General features: G+C 33.1%; 1 protein-coding gene across 1 annotated transcript in view; it reads right to left on the reverse strand.

Annotated features, from left to right (window-relative positions):
• The window catches only part of DLGAP2 (DLG associated protein 2), a 733,602-nt gene that overhangs the window by 9,507 nt on the left and 697,736 nt on the right, over positions 1-26,359 (reverse strand). Inside the window, exons 9-12 of the mRNA XM_031949182.1 lie at positions 25,953-26,038; positions 23,559-23,974; positions 9,325-9,416; positions 2,568-2,720 (exon numbers count right to left, since the gene is read on the reverse strand). Coding sequence (XP_031805042.1) covers positions 2,568-2,720; positions 9,325-9,416; positions 23,559-23,974; positions 25,953-26,038 — 747 coding nt within the window. The remainder of the gene's footprint in view (positions 1-2,567; positions 2,721-9,324; positions 9,417-23,558; positions 23,975-25,952; positions 26,039-26,359) is intronic.

A 26,359-nucleotide genomic window follows, 5' to 3' on the forward strand; every position in this document is an offset into this window, starting at 1 on the left:
TTCTCTTTTAATTGTTAATTGCCCTTTATTGTTACCTTCTCTTTAGACCCCAAGTATTGATTAGTGATTGCTGTTATTGAGTCATTTTAATTGTATTTGACAATTAGTGAACCCATTTGGGGTTTTCTTGAAAGAGATGATGTGGTAGTTTTCCATTTCCTTCTCCAGATCATTTAATAGATGAGGAGGCTGAGACAAACAGGGTTAAAGGACTTGCCCAGGGTCATATAACTAATAGGTATCTGAGGCCAGATTTAAACTCAAGAAGAAGTCTTCTTGACTCCAGGTTCAACATTTTATCCACTATGCCACCTAGATTAATGGTTAACTAACATTATAAAAACCCCATTTCTTAACTAGCTGTACAAACTATATATATTACAATGAACTTTAAAAATGTATTTTTATGCAGCCTCAAAAATCTTTGTGCAGGTTTAATGCCTTAAAAATATCTTGCCTATAGTTTTAATACTGTATTTTAATACCTAAAAACTCAATTAAGACTTTTCATATACCTTCTATATACTCCCAGTTTATTAATTTGTTTTCCCTTTGATTTCATTAGTTTGGGGAACTAAATTCCTATTGATCTTTTACAAATCAAAATCAAATTCATTTGATTTACAATTCTAGAAAATTTCTTTGGACAATGAAAGATTAAATGAATTTCCCCAAGTTTTCCAGTTTTGAAAAGCTAGTGTCTGAGGCAGGATTCTAATTCAGAGGCAATATTCAAAATTGCCTTATTGGGCACTATACTTCCCACCATATTTCTTCATGTGACTATAATTCTTCTTGGAATTATAGTCATCATTCTTCATTAAAGTACCCTCTGATGCCGACTGGTGGCTAAGGCAGTAAAGTATAAGCTCTGCCAAGTCTACTAAGTAGAAACAGTAAATCTGTTCCTGAGAAAAGACAATCAACTAGGGACCAGCCTAGCTAAGTTGGAAAGATTCATCACCAAAAGGTTGGCCACTAAATATGTGTTGTTTGGTATAGCAACTCATAAAAATCATCTGTGGTCAAGAATGGGCCACAAACTATTAGTAAAGTGAATATCTCTTGAAGGAAGAATTGAAATATGTGAAACATTGGCTACTGAAACCATGGCCTTTTGTGTCTCTTAATTATTTATATTTTAACATATAATGATTTTCTGGAAAAATCGCATAACTTCTCTGAAATGTTTTAAAAAGTTGGTAAAGTTATTGCTAATTCAGATCAAGATATTAACTCTACAATAAATAATATCTTAAACAAAGGAATTAAATCAATTGGGTAAAATGTAATTGAATTCATCAACCATTTCCAAAATGCAATAGAATATGTTACATGGTGAAACAAGGTATAGCTACAAAAAGCAGACATAACCAAACTATATTGCCTTACCTTTTATTTTCATTTCTACCCTGACCCATCATAGAATGAAACAGAATGTTCAAGACAAAGAGCAGTGTTAATTTGAATTAGATATGAATTTTTAACAACGAATCAATAAACTCAACTATCATTTATTATGTGCCTACCGTGTATAAGGTTTTGTTTTAGACACCGGCAATGCAAAGTAAAATCTGTCCGTACCTCAAGGAGCTAACATTGTACTAGGCAGGAAGGGGCACTATAACATGTATATAAATAAATTAAGGAAATTCAAAGCAATTTTTAAAAGTAGGGAACACTACAACTGGGGTAACCTTGTAAAAGGTGGCATCTGAGCAATACTTAGCAGAATGTAGGAAACCTAAGATGTCATGATGAGGAAGATTTAGGAGAGGTACAGTTAGAGTGTAGATTTAGGAGATGGCAGGGAAAGAGAGACAGGAGAGGAACTACAGCTAGTAGGATCCTTAGGCTGAGGCAGAGAATGCTTGAAGGGATTAGCATGACAAAGATTAAAAAGGTAGTGAAGCCTGATTGTGGAGAGCTTTAAGTGCCAAAATAAAGACTTTCTATTTTATCCTAGAAGTAAGATAGGGCCATGGAAGATTTTTTTAAGTAGGGGAATGATACTGTCAGATCTGTGTTTTAGGGATTTGGGTAGGGAAGATAAAATAGAAAGATAAAACAATAGAAGCAAGGAGACCAATTTGGAGGCTAAGGCCAAATCCAATCATAAAATTGGAAAACTCATCTTAATTTGTCAGAAAATAAAACTTTTGATGCAATCCTTTTTCTGGATAGAGTCAATTTCTACTTAAAGAAATGAACACATTTGCCTATTTTCAGGGGCTAATTCCTTTCCATAATTTTTATTTGCAGTTGTGTATGTACAACCACAGAGTACATGTCTTACCTTATAAGCCAATTTGTTGTTCTTCATTCTCAAAAAAGACCAAATTGATCTCACTATGTTAGAGTGGCCTCATATAAACCAATAAATAAGAAATGACTTCAATTCCTATTTTTATAACAATAGAAAAGTTTGTGCTGGATTGCCAATCAAAGGCTGGGAAACACTTCATAATTTGGAATTTGAAATGGATCATTTCTGAAATTGGATTAAACATTAGGGGGTTGTTGAACAAGAATTTACATGGAAACCACACAGAGTTGAATATAATTACCTTTCTTTCTGGGGATTCTATTAGCTTCCATTCATTGAGCTTCAGCTGGTGGAGTTCATCAAATTTCATGCTGACATCTTCAATCGAAAGCTGCAATAAGTCCCAAAATCCTGCCAGGTCTTGGGAAGTAGGCCTTGGCATAGCACTGGGATCCTAACACAAACAGAAGAGAAAACATCAACAAATTCAAACTGAAAACATTTCCTTCTTTACTTGCTTGAGCTTACACGTGAGTAGAAGTTTGCTTCTTTTTAAAGTCTTTGTTATGTCCAATTTTTTTTATGTTTAGGTAAAAACTCCATTACCTGAGATATGGTATAATGATTCATTAACTGTTTAGTATGGAACTATATCTTCTAGTATCCATTTCACAGTGTTGTAAGGATCAAATGATGTAACATATATAATACTTTATCAACATTAAAATTCTAAATAAATGCTATTTATATTATTTATTAATGTTATCCTAATGGGCAACTAGCTAGCACAATGTTTAGTGTCAGTCTTTGGATTCATCTTCCAGAGTTTAGATCTAGCCTCAGGCACTTAGTAGTGGTGTGATCCTAGGTAAATTGCTTAATCTTGTTTCCCTCAGTTTCCTTATCTGTAAAATGAATTGGAGAAGAAATGACAAACTATTTCAGTATCTTTGCCAAGAAAATTCCCCACTAAAAACAACTAAACAATAACAATTATCCTAATAATTGGTACTGGTAAGTTGTTTAAAAAAAAAAAAAAGTGGCATTTTACAAATAATATTGATTTAAATGCTTTTCTTGGAGAACCATGAGAATGCTTCCAGGTATTAAAATATTCTTTTTTGGGGATAAGGGGAGAGGAAGGCTATATCTTCAGGCACTATGCTAAGCATTTTATTAATATCATATCATTTCTTTCTCACAACCATCCTGTGAGGAAGGTGCTATTATGATTCCAGGTAGAAAAGGACTGCTTGAGATTTAAATGACTTTAAATGACTTGCCTATGATCATACAGCTAATAAGTGTCTGAGCCAAGAATTGAACTCAGGTTGCCTCCTGGCTCTATCCTTCACTTAGAGTTTCTCGTCTTTCATATGTAGAATGAGAGTGTTGGACTAGCTTTCCAAATCTCTTTCAGTTATAGAATTTAATGGTTCAATGAATGAACAAACTGTCATTTATAAATCATTATATGCCAGGCATTTTGCTAAGCAATTGGAACAAAACCACAAAAACATAGGATAGTCCCTGTCTTCTAGAGCTTATATTTCCATAAGGGAATAAAGTGATCTGGGGCTGAATACAATCAGAAGTCTCTGCATGACTTAATTATCTATAAGTATTCCCTGGTTCTCTGCCAGTTGGTAAGCATCTATATCTCTTTCTTATGCCTAATTGGATAGTAATGATCACAAGGTTGAACAAAGTTTTCTCATTTCATTGACTTTCAGTTTTGATATTTGTACAGTAAATACTTTGAAAATTTCCTTTAAGGAGACATTTCACCCTACCAAATGTTTTTTTTTAAGTCGGCAAATCATAACAACAATGGAATTTTATTTTCTATATTTTTCAGTCAGTTTTGTGGTAATGACATATTTTACTATGGAATATCAGAAAGCTTGACCATTCCTATTAATAAGTCCATTTAGAATGTGCTTAATGTTTATGTAGATCATAATCATAAAAAGAAACTGTATAGATAGTAATGTAGGTATGTGGGTTAATTGTTGATATCTTCTTTTTGCATTTTTTTTTTTGGACATTGGATAATCCTTTCAGTACCTTTGATATCTTGTCCTTCTGTAGATAACTTATGAATTGATTCCTCAGAATTTTATCACTTTCATGATTCCATGATATATATCATTTTCATGATATATCTCCTGCATTTAATTTAATCCAAACATTTCCCCCTTTTTAGTTCTTTTTGATGTCATTTCTTCCTTTTCTATAAGGTTACCTAGAAGGTTAAAGGTTTCTATGAGAACATCTGTGAAGCTAACATACAGGTTCAGAGGTTGCTTGATGATGAAAACATTTTGTTATAAAGTTATTTGATCTTTCTTCTTGGCTTTTGTTGTCTATTTTCTATTTTATCCTTAATTGTTCTCAGGATGATTTTGCTTAGTTAATATGCTGCAATAAACTTTCTTGAATCTTAATTTACTATCCATTGCTTTTCACTATTTTATGAAGCAATCCTACTCATAGAATTCTACCACATTTCTTCATAAAATGTTATATTTAAATTTATATTTTAAGCTGTTGATGTCTTTGGCTGTTGTATCTTCCTGCTTGGCAGGTAATTCAAGTGTTTGCCTACCAGGACTTTTTTTGTCTCTGTTTCCTTGTCATGGCAATCAATTAACATTTATTAAATCTTGACATGAATTTTTTTGTAATGTATATCTATGTTCTATCTTCTGCCCATATTCCATTTTCTCTAATTAACAATTGGTTTAGACAGCTCTCGATGGATGTATTTTAGTTGTACACCATACCATTCTTCCATTTTTATTCTTCTAACTTTGTACTGCTTTCAATATTTGCTCTAAGAGATTAGTGGTCATGGTCTTCTAACTCCTTCATAAGTAACAAATCATTTCATGTCTGTTGACATGTAGTATATTTTATTTTTAAAATACCATTTGGCAATTTACCATATGTACTGTGTTTCAGTTCTTTTCTAGAGGTTTTTCTGATAAATATGAGTTTTTTTTATGTAGTTTACTAGACAAGTTCTTGCTTTCTCTTCTTTCTTATTCCTGATGTGTATTTTCCTACAATTTTCTTTCTTTATTCCCCTAGTTCCATCTTTGTAGTGATATCACAGAATACCAAGGTATAGATTGAATTATTTTGAAGAGTCTTATAGAGTTAGATGGAGAATTCCTTTCCTTCTTTATCCTTTATATCAGATAGTGCACAAAGTGCAATTATGTCTACATTAGTCTTTTTACAAATATATATGATTCAGTTGGTTGCCTGAACTATACTGTTTTAACTAAAGTAATATATGGATTTGCAATTCATATGGAACTTCTTTGTTTGCACTATTCAGATCAATTCCAAACTATTTATTGAAATTGTGCTTAGCATTTTTAGGAAAGTAGAAAAAGGGTTAAAAACAAGATTCTGACAACTATAAAGACCTATTTCTGGGATGTGTGTGTGTGTGTGTGTGTGTGTGTGTGTGTGTGTGAAATTATAACTTTCAGGATGATCATTCCCATTTTTCATATAAAATGAGACTGAAAATAATAATTTCCCTCCACTTTCTAAATCGTGGAAAGCTTGTTATGTTTACTTTCAGCCACTAGAGGGCAACCTTTTTCTACAAAACTCCGCTAAATAGGTATCGGCATTAAAATGTTAGAAGGCTAATTCCAACTTGAACTCATCTGAGACATCTGAATTTTAAAAACCTTATCAGAATTTGTTCTTAACTTTTTCTGTTTTCTTGTATCTAGCTTGGAGTGCTTCTTTGTTTATAAAGAAAACAAAACAAAGAAAATCAAATACAAACATTACCTTCAAACACTGGCAAATAGAACTATGCATTATCTTTGGAGAAAGATCAAGAAAGAAAATGTTTCAGGTATAAGAAATAATATTTATATAATGCTGGAAGGTTTGCAAAGCGCTCCCTTCCCCCCCCTCTCTGTTTCTCTCTCCCTTCCTTCTTTCCTCCCTCCTCCTCCTCCTCCTCCTTCTCCTCCTCCTCCTCCTCCTCCTTCTCCTCTTCCTCCTCCTCCTCCTCCTCCTCCTCCTCCTCCTCCTCCTCCTCCTCCTCCTCCTCCTCCTCCTCCTCCTCCTCCTCCTCCTCCTCCTCCTCCTCCTCCTCCTCCTTCTCCTCCTCCTCCTTCTTCTTCTTCTTCTTCTTCTTCTTCTTCTTCTTCTTCTTCTTCTTCTTCTTCTTCTTCTTCTTCTTCTTCTTCTTCTTCTTCTTCTCTCTCTCTCTCTCTCTCTCTCTCTCTCTCTCTCTCTCTCACTTTCTCCATATATATGCATATATGTGTGTGTGTGTGTATGTGTATGGTATAGATATCCTTATAATTCCCATTTTAATATGAAGAAACTGAAGCTCAGAGAGGTTAAAGTTAGGGTTGTTTTTTGCCAGGGGTCACTAAGCTGGTAAGTGCCAGAGCTACCATTTGAACGTAGACCTTCCAGCCTCCAAATCCAGTATTCTATCCACAAAGTTACTTAATCATGACATAAGGGGTTCAGGGTAATCATAAGGAAAAAAATCCCTAACACTTAGGAAAATGTGAAATTTGGGTAAGGATCTGGAATTCAATTCAACAAACATTTATAAAGCACCTACTCTGACTAGTACACTGATATTATGATCTATTTAGAACTAAGCTCAAATTTTACCTTTCTTGATTGATTTTAGTATGCTCTGAAAGAGAATACAATTAATAAAAATTTCTTCTCTAGTCTATAGTATTCTTTTATTTATAGAATTTCAGAGATATTGTTTCAGTCTGTACTTGCTTTAGGAATACCTGAGAATAGTCTTAACAGGTTATCAGGTGGCCTTTTCTGGAAGACTTCCACTGACAGTGAAATTTTCTTATCTATTATGGAAACACAGATCTGGACCAGAATGGGATCTTTTGTTCATGGTGTTGACTTGTTCAGTTGTGTCTGAGTTTTCTTGACACTATGGACCATATTTTCTTTGAGTTTAGAGTGTTTTACCATTTTCTTCTCCAATGGTTTTAAGATAAACAGAGATAAATTGCTTGTTCAGAGTCACACAGCTATTAAGATTTGAGGTTGGATTTGAATTCAGATCTTTGTGACTTCAAGCGTAGAACTCTATTCACTAAGCTACCTAGCTGAAAGGGATCTCAGTCCAGTTCATTCTTTTTATTTTACAGGTAAGGAAATTTAAACTAAGATAGGATAAATGACTAATATACAATTATATAGATTGTGAACACAGTCAAGCCAGGACTTAAATCCAAATCAAGGTAATTCATTCTATTTTAATCATATAGAGTCAAAATGTGTTTCCCTATGATTCCTACCACTTAGTTCTACCTTTTAAGGTCACAAAGACTTGGAATATATAATCAAAACAGTTATTGTTCAGTTGAGTCTTATTCTTTTGATCCCATTTAGAGTTTTGGGGGCTAAGATCCTGGAGGCATTTGCCATTTCCTTCTCCAAGCTTATTTTAGACATGAGAAAATTGAAGCAAATAGGGTTAAATCACTTGCTTAGGAGCACATATCTACTATGTATTTGAGACTAGGTTTGAATTCATGAAGATGAGTCTTGATTTCGAACTCAACACTGTATCCATTATACCACCTAGCTGCCATATTTAAAACAGTACTATAGTGGTAAATATGAAGTATACAAAGGATGAAGGGTTATATTTTGTTCTTCAAGAAATACTTGATAGTACAATGATTCATTTTTGAACAAGATGCTCTGAGAAGGTTAATCATTTGGATTTGCATTAGAATTGAGACTTTGGCTGATATAGAATGACAGTCATGGTTTAGTTTTTTAAAAACTTCATTTTAGTATTCACATATCCTGGGTACCTGAGCCATCACTACTTGACTGAAGCTCCCAGAAGACAGGGTTCTTTTTGCATTGTATAACATGCTTACACTTTAAGAAATGTCTTTTTAAGCTGAGGAATGCTTTTCCCAAGTTATTTTCTTCCCTCCTCGTAAAGTACCAACATTATTATGCTGGCTAAACTTCGTTCTTTCTAACATTTTATATCTCAGCTAGCAAATTAGATATGGATACATAGTACTGCCTTAAGTAAGTTGTTCATGGGTGTCAGAAGTGTCTTTTCAGTATCAGATATAATGACATATAGCAAATCACTGTGCTTGGTTCATAGCCTGTAGGGACAAATTTCTGGTCTTCTAAGAAGAAATGTGGAATCTTTCTTCCTTCTTAAAGACCTATGCATAAGTATACTTGCTAGCAGTTATTGATGGATTTTTTTCCACCTCTGTATATTTGACTCTTATAAATATTAAGATATGTGTAGATTTTCAGCATTTTTAATCCCTTCCTTGGGCAGATGTAGTATTTATGCCTACCTCTTCCCAACCCTCTAAGAAAAACACAGTGTTTCAGAAACTTCTGTGGTAAGCATGGAAAAAAGCCAGGAGTAGGATAAATAACCAAATATTTTAAAACTCTCAGTAGGAAAAATATTAACACTAACAATGAAATATAGTCTGATGTAAGTAAAAGGCTTCAAAAATGTTTAGATGTACAATTTCTGAGTCAGATGCTTAGGGACTTCTGGAAGTGAGGAACTTTAATTTTAATAGGTTCTATATTAAATAAATATCCATACTTCTAGGCTTTGTTTTCGAATTGCTAGCAGGCAGCTTCTGCTTTGTTTTTTCTTTAACACAGTTTATATAATTAAAAGGACAGTGTAATGTTATGAAGAGGCATAAAATCAAAGCTATAATAATTTAGATATAGTATTTAGGTAACTGTAATGTATCATTAATAGCAAATATTTATAAGTAAACATATTAAGTCAAAGAATTGAGAAAAAATATATAATGATACATAATTACATGAAATTTCTTTTTATGTAATTATTAAAGCATTCATCTATGTTAAATTTTAAGGTAGATGAGAACGAGTATGATATAGTAGATGTTGAAATGGTAATGGGGGAAAAGAATGAATATAAAGTAAGAATGAAAAAAAAAACATAAATTCTTGGATCAAGGCTTCTATGGCCGATCAAGGTTACCTAAATATTGACTTACCAAATTTTGCTGACAAAGCCAATAAAATTGCTGGAACTTCTGAGACATGAGAAGCTGAGCACTTCCAACTGCACTCCTGATTTTGCCTAGAACTGAAGGAAGGAAGAAGTCATTATTTAACATAATTTGTAAAATGTTTCTGATTAAATAAAAAAAAGAGAAGTATCCAAATAGGATCCCTATAGTTTCTCAGATGGTCAGAACTGGAAGGAGGCTTTAGTAAAGAGGACTAAAGTAAAGAGATTAGCATGGCACAATGACAAACAGTCAGAGGACTGGGGTTCCAATCTTGCTTTTCACATAGGATTTTGGGGAACTTGGACAAATTATTTAATTTTACGAGCCTCAGTTTCTTTATCTGTATGTAAACTGCAGGGTTTGAAATCGATGGTTTCTAAGGCCCTTGCTACCTCTAGATACCATGAAACCCATTATCAAGATGAGGAAATTGAAGCTTATAAAGTGAAGTGATATGCCCAAGTGCACAACTAATAAGCAATAGAGCCAGAATACATAATAATTTGCAGGACTCCTAATCCAATACTCTTTTTATAATGACACACTGATTCCTGGTGGATTTTTTTTTTATTCCTTTAGGATTTTTGATAAAGTAGGAAAAAAAATATAGGGAAACTATTCTTAGAATTGTTAGCAAGAATTTAGTTTAGGAAAATAAGAGAAACCTTAGGAATTTTTCACTGCTTTTAAAGTGAAAGTTTTTAGCTTTGGATTCAGATGGGATATAACATTACTCAAGAGCCCTGCTTTTTAAATTATGGGTCATGATCCCATCTGGGAGCTTAAACTTATGATTTATTATCACTATCACTAAATGTTTAATTCATATACCTATTTTTTATAGCTACCAGGGGTCAGATTAAAATTTCTTGAGCAAAAATGAATTGTGAATAGAAAAAATTGAAGAAGCCCTGCTCAGGGAAAGAAAAAAGTATAAGATAGTACCTTAGTAACACACTTAGTATTTCTTTCTTTCAACTACTCTCACCCAATTTCATTAGAATACTACTACTTTAAATTTATAAATATTTTCAGTTTTTTGTTTTTTAAGTATTTTCACAAAGTGATCTTTATAACAATAGTCTAGTAAATTGTATAGAGCAGATAGTATCACCCCCATTTTACAAGTAAAGAAACCAAGACACAAAGAAGTTATATGACTTGTTCAGGGTAGTGTAATTAGCTAATGACAAAATGAGGGAAAAGGCTCAGCTCTCCACATTTCCATCATGAAGCAATGGATCCAGTACTTCACTTAGAGTCAGGAAGACCTACTTCTAGATAGAAGTTCATATGCAAGTCATTCTACTTCACTGAGACTTGGACAGAAGAAGTAGTACAGTGGATAGAACATTAAATCTAGAGTCAGGAAGATCTGAGTTCAAATATGACCTCAGATACTTACTAGCTGTGTGATCTTGGGCAAGTCACAACTGTGTTTTGCCTTGTTTCTTTAACTTTTAAATGAGTAGTGTAGCTAAAAATATAGTACCTACCTTCCTGGGTTACTGGAACATTCAAATGAGATAATATCTGTAAAAAATGCTTAGAACAGGGCCTGGCATATCTAATGAATTACATAAATATTAATGATCATTATCATTAATTTATGTATAGATTGTATCTTTTATACATAGAGAGGGGTCTCAAGCTGATGAAACCGTGTTGTTGATATATTGTCTCTTTTCATGGGACTACATGTCTTCCTTGTAACATGATATCAACCTATATCTCAGAAATCCGCTCAATATCTTCAGCATCTCATTGTCACAGGAAGTTTATTATACAATCTATTTGTTGTATTTATATATTATTTCTGTATTATAATTGCAGATTATTCCATGAGTGGGATGCCATTAGTTTAATGAAGCATGAGGATTCAGTTAAATGTCCAAACAAACAATTGCTATGAAATGTATCATAGCAATTGTATGTACATATATATATGTACATATTATATATATATTATATATATATATCATAGCAATTATTTGGATACCTAACTGAACTATATATATATACATAATATACGCATGCAAATATACATGTAAATGCTATTTTAAATAGATATTTTAATAATATTAGTATGAGATAAAATAGATTAAGGATATAGAAAGATGCCTTCAAAATGAATTAAAATCATTTTTTCTCTGCTTGCTCCAGAGTGATTGATGGTTTGATCTCTTAAGTTCATAGAGGCTTAAAAAGAATTCCTTGAGATAGCTTTCTGAATTTTCACTTAAAACATGCTTCTGTTTATGTAAAAGTTCTATTTAAGACAAGAAACATTAATATGAAACTTTAATGGATGTCAGAACACACATACTTTGAGAAGCCATTAAGAAATCTTGGGAGTAGATGCTTTGTCTTTGCAGTTATGTCTGAGCAGAACATCTGACTAGTTGTACAAACTGGTGTAGTTTCAACCTTGCCCCAACACTTGTATGTAGTTCAATGGGGCTCTGTAGTCATTTTGGTGCTTTTGTAGCTTTAAGCATGAATGAGGAGAATATTCTCCTTTTTATAATTAATCCTGGAGGTACTGTACAGGAGATTCTGCAGTAGATTAAGTAGGGAACAATATAGTCAAACCCATGCTTGACGAAGATCTCTTTGGTAACTGGTAGAGGATGGATTGGAGTGTGGAGAGATTTGAAAGCAGGAAAATTAGTTACCAGTACCACTGAGTACTGGGTAGTTTCTTCTTATATATTCCCCTAATCCTTTATATCCCTCCCTTCTGGGATTAAATGGATTCTAGGAAGAGATATTCTCAATCTTTCAGTCTGGAGGTTAATAAGACTGGCATTATTTCCAGGTCTGTTGGGATCCTCAGCTTCTGCTAAATTAAAATGATTTCTTGGATGTGGTCTCTTAGATCACCTCCTCTGGCTCTGGGATATGTTGTACTCCAGGCAGCTACACTGACTTTCCTTTCTACTGCACTCAAGAACATGATTAACTAAGTGATGTCCCCTAAGAATTTTTTGGCTACTTTGTACTGGCTTTGCAGATATATCATTCACCCTTTTTCTAGAGTTCTCCATAGCACCAGACCTCTAATCTATCCTCATTTTTGAAATATTTCTTTCCTGATTCATTTATTAAACTGATTGTCATTAAACTGATTGTTTGATTCTAGACTCAATCAAAACTGATTGAGAAGAATTCTCTTCTTCAATGTGATTCAGCTTTGAACTTAATGTCCTATGCCAGCATCTTTCTAGTTTATTGAGTAGCCAAGTGATTTCAATGGCAAATGTCATCTTTCTCAAGATTCTAAATGCATGGCATTATTCCTTGTCTTTTCTGTTTTCAAACACTTCTGCCCTCTTTCAGGCTACTTACTAAGTTCTTGTACCTTGTCTGAGGGATGATTCTAGCTTCATCTCATTTGCAGAGGAAGAATGACATATATCCTTAGGCTAATGAATGGTCAACCATCTCCAACCATCCCTATTGTTTTCTGCCCTGGATTAATCAGTTCTATTCATCTCCCCAGGTTTTCAAACTCTTATTGTTGGAGTCATATAATAATATATCTTTAAAGCTTGATAGGATATTAGCAATTATTGGTCTAAAGGCTTAATTTTACAAAAGGAAACTGAGGTACAGATAAGGGAAATAACTTGCTTGGGGTCACAAAAAAGGTCAAGGACAGAGATGAAACTAGACCCTGTGACTCCTAACTTTTACTCTAACCCCTCCTTTTCTATATACCATGATGCTGGTATGATATGTGAAACTAGGGAGGGATACGCAGGGTATGTATATGTAAGACGGGTTGTCACCCAATTTAGCGATTTGTCTATACAGTCTTGCCTTCATCCTCTCATCCTAGGTTACTTGCATTAATTTAAGCAAAAACATATTCAAACTTTGCCTTACTTTCTCTGACTCTCCAGTTCTATCACTCACTTTCTCTTTGTTTTTTGCCTGACAACTTTTCTCAGATTAGATACTTGCCAGGGCAGTAGTCTTCCAGAATACTATCACTATATATTCATAGGATCAAAATACCTTACTTGTATAATTTAATAAGGCAAAAAATACTCAGATGATTTTTGCCAAGGGAATGGAAAAAGCATCTCCCTCTTAACTTTCAAATTTTAAATCTAGTCCAGGGCTTATCCAAGATGGCCTACAGTTTTAAATATGAACTTTATGACCACATTCATGCTGGCTTGTTTTATTTTCTCTCTTCCTTTGTACTAAAACAGTCCAGTACTCTCTTTTCACAGACCTAGTCTTGCCCAATGTCACATAATACCCTAATCAGGATGAGAACCCAGGTCCTGTGACTCCAAATCTAGAATCTTTTAAACTATGCCATTTTCCAACTCCTTTTAAGTGTTCTAAGTTCAATATGGCTTTACATGCTTTTGTTGCACTTAAACACACACACAAAGATTGGAAAATGTACATCTAAACTTATGAGAAGGATTGTCTCTGTGTACATGATAAGAAATGATTGAAAGATCTAGAGATGTTTATCTTGAACGAAGGAGAACTAGGGGCAGAAGGGTTATTCTGCAAAAGAAATATTAGATTTATTTAAGGAAGTTCCAGAGAGCAAAACTGGTATAAAGTAGAAATATACTAGGAGAAAAAATATGGCTTCATATAAGAGCTTTCTAACATTGTGAGCTGCTTATACATCTGGAAGAAGTGGAAAGAACATCAGAAGTTATGCTTTCACTTTACATATGAGAAAACTGAGGTACTGAGAAATTTATGTATATATATAAAATTAGAATTCAGGGTGTCTGATTCTAAACCTCAATATGCCAGATCTTCTAGCAAAATTAGAAGATCCTTCTATCACAAGAATTTATGCAGAGGCATGATGGTCATTTAGTGGTCATTTTGTAGAAAGGATTTTTTTTCCTTGGATGATGGAATGGCTAAAACGACTGCTAGTCTTATTTTAAACTCCTGGAATCTATGATTTATGCTCATAAATGGAAAAATGGGCTCAAATTTGCTTTAAAAAGTTTTTAACAACATAACAGAATCTAGAATTTTTGACAGAATCACAGTAGACCATCCTGATTATACCCTTATTTTTATATAAAACTATACTCCAGTAATCTAGAGAAGACAGCATTTGTCTCATTTCTTAGATATAGTGTTAGAAAGAAATGATAAACATCTCTGAGTAGCATCAGATTCAGATTTCTTATATTTAATTAAAAGCTGTCATACTGTATTTAACAGTCTCCCTATCCCCCCTTATTTTCCTCTGTGGAGGTGAAGAAAACTTATTTATAGTCACAAAATATTAGGACAGAATAGAATTGTTAACTTTTTTTTAGTCCGCTAAATTCTAAATTAATGAACTCAGTTTCTTGAGCATTTATCAATAAAGACATTTACTAAATTTTCAATAATTCTTATAGGGGTCTGTGAGTTTTACATAACATATAAGTCAGAAGATGGCACAATACATCTTTTTATTGTAGCATATCACAATCTATGATATTATTTTGCTGCTTCTTCTTTTGCCTTTATTCAGGAGTAGCTGCCTTTTCTCTACTAGTGTTCGTCAATGATTTTATCTACATTTATTAGGAGTTGGTATGCTGAACCCTTTGCTAGGTATTGAGGATGCAAAGGCAAACATTCAATAGCCCCTAATCTTAAGAAACTTATGTTCTATCAGAGAAGACATTTAATAAAATAAGTTTATGTCAAGTAAACACAAAATAAAATTTTTGGTAGGGTAAGAAAGGGAAAGAACTAGGAAGAGGTGGAAGGAGGACTTACTTCATGTAGAAAATACCTAATAATTAATAATGATAGTTAATGTTTATATATAGTACCTTTATGTTCCTGACATTATTCTAAGCACATATAAATATTATCTCATTTGAATCTCACAACAGCTTTGTATGATAAGTATTATTATTTTCATTTTACAGATGAGGAAACTGAGGCAAACAGAGATTTTTATATAATTTTCCTAGAGTAGAATACTAATGTGTATGAGGCTAGATTTGAATTCATCTTCTTGACTTCAGTCCCTGTGTTCTAATATGCCACTTTTTATCAGAGTCATGGTTCTGTCCTTTAAATTAATTATCATTGGAGAGAGACTGAAATATAGAGACTAATTAGGAGAATATTGCAATAATCAATCTGAGAGATCACAGATTATCTGAATTCAATTTCCAATATGTAAAATGAAGGGTTTAGACAATCAATTAATAATAAATACTTAAGTGCCTACTATGTTCAAGACACTATTCTGCTAAGCACTGGGGATTAAAAAAGAGGGAAAAGACAATCGTTGTCCTTAAGGACCTTACATTCTAATGGGGAAACAACATGCAAACATATATATAAAAATTAATCTATATATAAGTTAAATAGCAAATAACTAATAGAGGGAAATTAAGAATTAAGAGGGGATGGGGAAAGCTTACAGAAAAAGATTGATTTTAGATGTGACTTAAAAGAAGCCAGGAAAGATAGTAATCATAGAGGAGAAAGACTCAGGCATGAGGAACAATCAGAGAAAATTCTGGGGCCAGGAGATGGAGTGCCTCTTTCAAAGAACAGTATCAGAGGTCACTGACACTGGATCAAGAGTACATGTTGGTAAGTAAGATATAGAAAGACTGGAAAGGAGGGGGCTAGGATATGAATGTCAAACAACATTTTGTGTGTGATTCACGATGCAATAGGGACCTATTGTGTGCCGTGGTTGGACTTGTGCTTTTAGGAAAATCATTTTCCTAGCTAAATGGAGGATAGATTAGAATGGGGAGAAACTTGAGGCAGGTAGACGCTGCAGTGAGCGATTAGTAGGAATGAAGCGACAAAGGACTGAATCAGGGGGCTAGCAGTATCAGAGGAGGGGAAGGTACACATTTGAGAGATGCTGCAAAGGTGAAAGTGGGCAGGCTTTGGTATGGAGGGTAAAAGAGACTGAAGAGTCCAGGATGATTTCCAAGTTGTTAATCTATGGGATTGGGACTATAGTATTGCCTTTTACAATAATAGGAAAGGTAAAAGATGGGAAGAGAAATTAGGGTAAAGATAATGAGTTCAATTTTGGACATATTGAATTAAGGATGAGATGTATGAAAGGTCATTGAAAATAAGACGTTGAAAATAAGTAAGCAAAGTTATTAGGGCAAGATAGGTAGAGTGGAAAATCATCAGTAGAGAAATTATAATGAGATGGGAGCTGGTGAGATCACCCAATGAAGAAGTATAGAGAGAGAAGAGAAGAGGGTCCAGGACCAAACTTTTGGTTTGACTAGAGGGAGTGATCTAGAAGATCCAGAAAAAGAGACAGAGAAGGAGTGGTCAGAAAAGTAGGAGAAAAAAGTAGTGTTTTGAAAACCTAGAGAAAAGAGAATATTTAGGAAGACAGAGTGATCAATAATGTCAAAGGCTACATAGAAGCCAAGGAGAATGAGGATAGAGGAAAGGGCATTAGATTTGGGATCTAAGATCATTAATAACTGCAGAGAGCAATTTTAATGGAACAATAAGGCTGGAAGTCAAATTGTAAAGGGTTCAGAAAAGAGTGGGAGGAGAAAAAGTGAGGGGCATTTATTATAGATGGTCTTTTTAATTTAACAATAAAGAGAAGAAAGACTAGAATAGCAGAGATCAAGTGAGGATTTTTTTTTTCTTAGAATGAAGGAAACATGGGCATATTTATAGGCAGTAGACAGGAAAAGACGGAAAATAAGTAAAAAAGTGAGAATGACAGAAGTGACTTTCTGTTGGAAGAGATGGGATAGAATGGGATCAACTTGATCAAATAGAGGATTTAGTATTGGTGAGGAGTTAGGCCACTTGAAACAGGAATTAAAGAGAATACAATGGCAAAAGGCATTTTAATAATTAGAGAAAAGTATGAGGAGAGAAGAGGGAACTCACAGCAATAATCTTGATTTTTTTCCCCTATAACATGAGGCAGGGTTCTTAGGGAAAAGGTAAGATTAGGTGAGCTTTGGAAGATTTGGGGAGGGATAAAAAGGTTTAGAAGAGCTATTGTAGAGAGTGAAGTTATAAAATGATAAAGGAGATATAGTAGGATTGCCTAGCAGTAATTGGGCCACAGCTGAAGTTGTGTAACAAATTCGGAGTGGATCCAATCAGAATAGTTATGTGATTTTCTCCATCTTCGTTCAGCAGCATATGTGTAAGAGGAGATTGGCAAATGGTGGGAGTGATCCAAAGCTAAGGTTTGGACTAACCTTTGAGGTCCCTTCCAGGTCTAAATCTATGATCTTAGGATGGAATGCAAGAACCTTAATGATATTGATGGCTATGTGTATAGAGAGAAAGAGACATAATTAAGAGATAAGAGATGCTGGTAGAAACAGCAAAGCTGACAACTGATTAAGAGAGAGGAGATGAGGATGTGAACCTGAGTGACTAGATGGATAGCAATAATAGTTCAAAAAAGGGGTGGGTTTGATAGGAATATGATGATTTATATTTTGATAATGTTGCATTTGAAGAATTAGTTAGATTATCATTGAATAGGAAGATAACAATTACAACAATAATAACATGTTTAGATATTGGGTTTACTAAAAGGAATCTCTAGGATTCCTTTTTGTAAGAAATTCTAAGATAGAATTATTCTAAGAAATGTCTTAATGGCACAAAGGCAGTAAATATCCAAACTGAGATCCAAGGACAAACGTAACTCTCCAAATCCAAGTTTCTTTTTTTTACTATACTATGTTGTTTCTCAAAGTTTGCTACCTAAAACCAAATACAATGTTTTGATGATAGTCTCACCACAGTAAAGATTACCTTTTGCTTCCTTCGTAGAACATTCCTCTTTGTAAATTCTGAATAATAGGAATGATTTATGAACTAGTTTAAGGAGAGGCTTGTTCTAATCAACTTATCGGGGAAGAAATATACTGTTGTAATTAATGAATACATTTCCCTTTTTTGAATGCATACTGCCTTAAACTATAATTAAAGAAGTCAATCAGTTTTATAGAATTGGAAGTTTTAATCCCCACTATTCATATTCGTCTTAAATAGAATTCAACTAAAGTATTAATATAAAGTACTTAAATTAATAATCTTTAGCACCATACTAATAGATGGATAATATTCTGATATCATTTTAGTGGACTAAAGAGTAATTATGAATAGTATAGATTGGATATTATATTGATGATGATAAATGTTAAAGAGTATTGCTATTGATATGGTTGTTAATAGCAAAAGGCTTTTGCTATTCTTTGGAATGATAATGACCTCAACTGATACCTGCAGTATAAATAGCTTCCTATAATTGCAAAGATTTTGGAAACAAAAATTCAATTTATTCCTTTCAACTATACAGTCCTATTTTGCCTCATTTTAGACAACTGTCTTTTCAAGAAGTGAAGACAGGAGCTATTGATAATCAGAATATAAAATCTAAAGAACAAATTTAACTTTTACTATTGATTTATAAAACTATCTGATTAATCTATTCAGCTACTACAATTTCTGCTTTTCAGCAACATCTGATTTGATATATATTTGCTGTGAAATTTATATCAGTATCTATTATATTTTCAAGATTTCTAAGTTAATTATATGTAACCTACCATTTGAACTGCCCTTTGAATTAATGTCTCTTTTTGAGGGGAAAGAATTTTTTGGGAGTGTCTTCTAATTATGGACTTTCCCCCATCATCTCCATATTAAACTTCCTTCAACATCATTCATTTGGTAGTTTGATAGAATGAACATAATGTTTTAGGCTCCCATCTTACTATCATGGAAGAGGCTGGACAAACAGGCAAGTTAAGTTGTTGCTCAGTTTTCTGAGGAATACTTTAATTTGATTATTCCTTTCTTTCTTTTCCATTTTGCTGTGAATATTGACTTTGTTCTGTTTCTCTTTTTATAATTTTTGTTGTGAATAGGGTTAACTCTATATAAAACTGTGAAGATGGTGATATTTGCATTTTCCACCTTCACACCTCCTTATTATGCATCTAGCTGCTGTGTGTTTGTGTGTGTGTGTGTGAAGTTAGATTTCTACTTGGAAAGAAATTGTGTTTATAAAAAGAAAAATTGAAAGAATTTTTTTAGACTGATTACTCTTTGTTTTACTGAGGGTGTAAGTAAGGATCAGGCCCACTCAAGGCCTGATCCTAATATGGATCAATATAGAAACCTTGGGTTTCTCCATTTCTGAACTGTGTTTGTTCATTTCTCCACAGGTAGATGGTTGGTTCTGCTCTTCTATGGACTCATTGCATTAATTCCAGACTTAGTAGAGATACCTGACAGCTTCCAGATTATTGAAACTCAGAACTTCTGGGCTCTAGTGATCTACCAGCCTCAACCTCCTCACAACCAGGCATTGTAGGTATGTCCCAACATGCCCATCAAAGAAAGAAGTTTTAAAAGATTCTTAATTTATGGTTTATAGTTTATCCTCTTACAAGGTTAAGAAAAAATTAGGAAAGCCTATATAGTATGTTGAGTAAACTCCCTAATAGGAAACTATGGACAAGAGTTTTATAGGATGAAGAGGCATGAATAGGTTCTGAGCTTCATAGTTGGAGGGAACTCCCATATCAACATGACAGACATATTTAAATATTTTAGTTCTTATTTAAAAAGACATTTAATTTATAGTTTCATTGACTCTATAGATGCATAGAATATATAATATTGTCTAGACCAGAACCACATTTTACAAATGAGCAAACTGAGTCCCAGAGAGTTTTAGGTGATTTTTTCAGTGTGACACAAGTGCAAGCAGTAGATCAAGGATTCACACCCACTTCTTCCATTGCTAGATCCATTGATGGATCTACTTCATGTTCCCTGGGGCTATATCTTTAGTTTACTTTTTTGTCTTGAAAAGTTTCTGAATGAATAGGTCTATACTTGATTCTAGCTAAAAGTTTTTCTTATTTGAAAATAATTATTAGGCAGTTTCAGGTATCTAGATCTGATTAACACTACATTAATTTCCGTTTGCAAAGATACTTATGGGACAAAAATCTGTTTTGAAGCATTTGGCCAGAATTAGACACAATTTTAAGTCTAGCATAATTACCAGGAAGTGTCCCATTCAGTTAATGTATCATTTGAAGACTAAATATTTTAATTTCTAAGTTGAAAACTACTAACTATATTAAGGAACCAGAGCAACGAGCAACTTTCATCCTAAGTGATTTTTTAAATAAAATTAGGAAATGTAAAAAGCATGTGAAATTAAGATCATTGTAGGTGATATACATGGTGTGATTTAAATTTAGTCTTTTTATGTGTGTGTGTGTGTGTGTGTGTGTGTGTGTGTAAATCTATACACACAGATATACACATGCATACGATGGATAGAGGAGATACTAGACTATGAGAGCTGAAGAGGAATTTGAAGATGATCTAATAAAACATCTCCAGGTTCAGTGACTGTACAAGGTCATGTTAAGTGAGATAGTAATAAAGTTGGGGCTTGAAGCTAGAGACCATAACTTCAGATATGAGGTACTTCTCATCAAACTATGTTGCCATATTAAGTTAAGAAGTAGAAGAGTAAATATAATCAGTACCGCCTCCAGGATGTATGCTGAAAATCATTCTTTAAAATTTAGATTTTTATCAAATCTTTTATTTTCTTCTAATTTGGCATAATCTATAAAAGTAGAGGGCATCTATAATTCTGCCTAATTGAACCTTGTAGTTAGTTAATTTCAAAGTGATAAAAAATTTGTATTATATCTTTTTTAAGTGATTAAAAGACATATTGATAAATATCTTTGACTTGAAGATTAGAAAGATCAATACCTAAAAAAAAACCCGATTTTTTTTTTAAATGTGAAAAGTGGACAATCAAAATAATAATACAGATAAAGCCCCATGTTAAGTATAAAGCATCTTTACCAACAAATGACACTAATTTTTTCAAACAAAAAGAAATATAAACTAAATATTTTATATAATACATATTATTCCTGTTGCCTAAATACAGGTGACTATAGATTTAAAATTGTGTGCCTAAAAGCAACAATATTGCAAGACAGAGAAACTTAATTACCATAGGATTTCCTATAAATTAACTTCATTCTCTCTCATTTCTAAGGCTATCTCCAAATACTTAAGAAACAATAAAGGAAAAATAGATCATGGTTTATAAATACCCAGATCTTTGATTAGTTTTCAAAAGATCGTGAAACAAAATACTAAGCAGAGTTTGTTAGCAGGACTGAAGTTGACAACTTAAACTCCCGTTTTTTTTTATCATTGTAGACAATTTAATGCATCTATGTGGCTTTATTTTTGTAATGTGGATTAAAGAATGCACAGAATGATAAAAATTATCATGTCTATAGTTAAAACATTAAAAAATGGTATGCAATACATGATAAGACTATCTTATAAAAAGACAGGAAATCTATTCTTTAAGTTCACTTCATGTAAATGCATGCTATTTAGAAGGCAAATGTTACTTTAAGATTCATTAGACCCTTATAAAAATGCATGTGCATATCATCCAAATGAGGTTTAAATGCTTTGCCATGGCAACAACAGTTCCAGAAACTAGGCATCTGCCTTCTACTCACAGAAAGAATGAGTAGTGTTAGATGACCATGTAAAGACAAGATAGAAACGGTTTTAGTCCAATATTTTCTTCTCCTTTTATCTTAACAATAAAAATTCCAGGAAAGAAATATGGAAATAGCAAAAATACCCATAAGAAGAAAGGAGTTAAAACACTTTCTCTATTCACTTGCTCCCCAAGGCCACTGTATTCTATATGCAAGAAGGCAAAAATGTGGGGCCATTATATTAGACTTCATTTTGACTCCTCCATTCCTAGGTTGCTAAAATTGTATATCACAGATATCTAGAAAATGTGATACTAATATGTTCTGAAGTAGATTAGTTAAACTTCAGAGATGCAGAATATGGAATGATATATGGAAGGTGGGGCACAGAATCTTTTAGTAAGCTTTGGGATGAGAAAAAGAATGTAAAATTTTAAAAAATTAAGATTATTGATTTTTAAATGCACAAATTAATAGAATAGACTAGCTAGCATTTATTAATGCTTTGAGATTTGCAAAGTATTTTCCAAATGTCTCATTTTATGTTCACAAAAGCCCTAAGAGGTAGATGCTATGATTATTCTCATTTAACATATGAGACATCTTAACAGAAGAGTTTAGGTGATTTAAAAGGAAGTTTTTGAAGCTAGATTTAGATCAAGTTTTTCCTGACTCCAAGACCTATGCACTAGATCACCAATTATGATCTATTTTATTTTAATAGGGATAGATGTTAACCTTAACTATTATATAATAAATCCAGTCTGTGAATAGAGAAGTATTATTGTTAAAAACTAACACATAATAATCAATAAAGGATGAATTTTTAAAAGTGATGGTGATTTTTTTCTGAAAGACAAGTAGGCAAAAATAAATGTAAATAAAATTTTCTACATCATGAAACTTTAATTCAAGCTTATAAAAATTCTGAAGGTGTTTAGAGCATTCAGGCTATGTTGACATGATGTCAAAATATTTGGTCAAGCTAATCACATCTATCATGTATTCTATCATCAAAAAACAGGCAAACTCTCTGTCTATTATTGATTGTGTAGTGGATTGATTGAATCGTTTGATTCTCATTTGGTTGTTTGGGCTTCATGTAGATAATCATAAGTTTCTTACAAACTTTGCACCCTAAAAATTAAAAAAAATCAATATGTTCTAAATTACTATCTTGTTAAAATTAAAGAGAATAGGTAAATCAATTGATCTTATAATTCTATTAAAAAAAAACCCATAACTTCCTAAATTCATAGATTTAGAGTTGTAAGGGACTACAGAGGTCACCTTGTCCAAAGGTCACCTTGTCCAACTCCTTCATTTTATAGAAGAAAAGGCTTTATCCCAGAGAGGTTACACAAATAGTATGTAACGATATAAGATTGAAATCTAGGTTATTTGTCTCCAAACTATAAATCTAGCAATCTATTTATTGTACCACACTGTCTCCTTGGCCCTTTCCACTTATGTACCTTAGAAAAATGATACCAAACAACATGTTGACTTTCTTTTAAGTCTCCCCCTCTGCTTAAGAGAAATAAGAATAATGTACAATATTATTATTTATGGATATCTAAAGACTTTGAGGACTATGTGAAAGTAATTTTTTCTTTTGTTTCCTTTTAGGGATTTAGTTTCAAGAATTATAAAAAGTGTCAAAATAATCCTTACTTTCTTCAGAGAGGTCATTTTCTTCTGCTTCTCTTTCCATCTCTTTACACCATCCTTCCATCCTTTTTGTTTCTGTGTGCAGTAGTTTCATAAACCATGTTCCATCCCGTCGACAAGGTGACATCCTGCCAGTTTCTACTGTCTCAATAGATGACTCCAGCCAAGGATCGGGTGGGGGAAGGTTTGAGGTGTCAACTGGTGTCCTATAATCTTCTCGGTAACTGAAAAGTCCTTGTGTCCGTACAGTTCTTACTGCGCCATATTGGGTAGGAGTGCTAGGTTCTGAATGTCGCTGAAATGATGAACCAAACTGAAGACCTTTGTCCTCCATAGTAATGTGTCCAGGAAAGCCCTCCAGTTCCAAGTCAGCCTGAACTGCAGCTGTTACACTATTTGAACGTTTAAACCGACCATGCCTAGAAAAGAATAAGAAGGAGAAATGGCAGAAAGTTTGATCCATACTATTTGTGCCATGTTCCACACCCCCCTCCCTGTCATAATAAATATGTATGGGTCTGAACTAGAATTCTTAAGTATTACAAAATGAATAAGACTGAATCATACATGGGCAAGGTTTATAATTTTATCAATTAGCTATTTGATATCCTTCTATACTCTTAATTGCCAAGCATGCTAAATTTTACTTTCTTAACTAGGAAATATATATTAAAATACTACTAAATAATACTAGAATTGAGTTCCTGCTTGTTCTTTCATTTCAAAATACCCACCTTTCTGATGGAAATAAGTGAAGTCTTTATTGAATTTTATTTATGACATGAAGGTTTTTACATAAAAAATGGTGATAAACTAGAAAGGAACTTTAAAGTCATGTGCACCAAGCTCTGAGGGGAGTTAGGTTTCACAGTGGATAGAGTAGGAGCCTAGAGTCAGGAAGAATTCAGTTTAAATCTAGCCTCAAACACTTGCTAACTACGTGATGCCTAGCAAGTCACTTAAGCTCTGCTTGTCTTAAAACACTAGAGAAAGAAATGGCAAGTTACTCTAGTATTTTTGCCCAGAAAATCCCATAAATAATATTGGAATGCTATAATCCATAGGGTCATTAAGCCTCAGACATGACTGAACCACAATAACTATAAACCAAAATTTTTATTTTACAGATAGGAAAACTGAAATCCACAGAAGTTAAGTCATTTTACTTAGAGAATGCTACTTAGAGAATAAATCATAGAGCTAAAATTCAAAACCAAGTACTTTGACTTCATATCCAGTTCTCTTTTCACTACACCACATAGACTCGGATATCTCAAAATATGATTGTCTCACATGACATTTTGTTATCCACAATGTCATTCTTAGTATACATTTGATATCAATGGTGATAAAAGATTTAATTAGTTCATGAAAAAAAGCAGTCTGACTGTTTATGTAAATAATTTAAAAACTTTTCATTACAGTTATTTTTAGTGAAAGATAGTTTCCCATGCAGATGCTGAAGTGACTTGTAGGAAATGGATTGAAGTGGAGTGTTGGACAAATATGCAGCACACATCATTGACCATGTCTGCAGGACTCTGAATGAACATGTAAGAAAGGGACTCAGTACATATGTATACATGTGTGTGTTTTAGTGTAGTCAAAATTTGGTACTAGAGTGAAGCACTGACTTTACAACAACTGCATCTAGAAAGAATTAACAGTTTGGAGTATATTTGGTTATCTTGAAAGCTGTTTTTTTTGACATTTGCTTATCTATGTAAAAGGTAAAGGAGTTGATAATGAGCATTTATAGGTATAGAATAGAGCATGCCCATTTTTCTGGGGGTAAAGGTGGGTATTTGTTTAAGTGACCTTCTATGAAAGAGTATTTGAAAATCATTTATAATAGAAATCCTATTATAAGGTGGGAATAAGCATAAAGATTAGAGAAATCATTAAAAAAAATCAGTGCAAAAACTGACTTAAGGGATTATGTAGTTCAACCCTTTTATGTCTTTGTATACTTTTTTTTCCACAGTCCCAAAAAGTTGCTTCAGACTGTGATTTGGGTTTGGACTTCTTTTCAACCCTTATCTCTTCTCATTTGACAAGATCAAGCATGAATATTCCCAGTATCAATGGGCTTTTGGCTTATCCCTTCTCTTTGACTAGAGGGCTTTGGTATATAGATTTGTCAATTCTTTGACTTTCAGAAATGTTAAATTACCTTGGGAAGAATAATTTTCTTGACTCTTGAAGAAACAGTAGTTGAGCAAGGGCAAATGTTGTCATACTTAAACAATTTAAATTGAGTAGCATAAATATGAAGATGAACAGTACACGTTATTGACGGTTACTATGAGCTACAGGCTTACAAATGGATTCAAAACAAATAACTCTTCAGAAACAACATAATTTTGTTTTGTTTTTGGTTGAGTTTGGTTGAGTTACCGTTTTTCATCTTCTACTTGCACTCCAACAGAATGGTATTCCCGTAGACCTCTACTTTCCGTATCAGAATCAGTTGCTGTTTCCACCTAATTCAATACAAAAGATATGAATATAGAACTAAACATGAAAAAGTTAATCTCTTGTTCATTTATCATAACTAATTACATATTCTTTTAATTAATTCAGTGAAGCACTTGACCCAATAAAATCACACAAAAAGAAAAAATTCCACTTATATGAGTATAATCATTTTGCTACCTTGTTTCAGAAAATTTTACATAACCATTTCAGCTCTGCAATTCTGTCTTTTAAATATATGAAAATGAAATTACTCAGTTCAGTACAGTCAGGAAGAAGCTTTGTTTGAATTGCATTATTATAAGAACCCATTGTAAAGTTTTTTTTAA

Source organism: Sarcophilus harrisii, chromosome 2 (assembly GCF_902635505.1).
Source record: "Sarcophilus harrisii chromosome 2, mSarHar1.11, whole genome shotgun sequence".
In the NCBI taxonomy this organism is placed as follows: domain Eukaryota; kingdom Metazoa; phylum Chordata; class Mammalia; order Dasyuromorphia; family Dasyuridae; genus Sarcophilus; species Sarcophilus harrisii.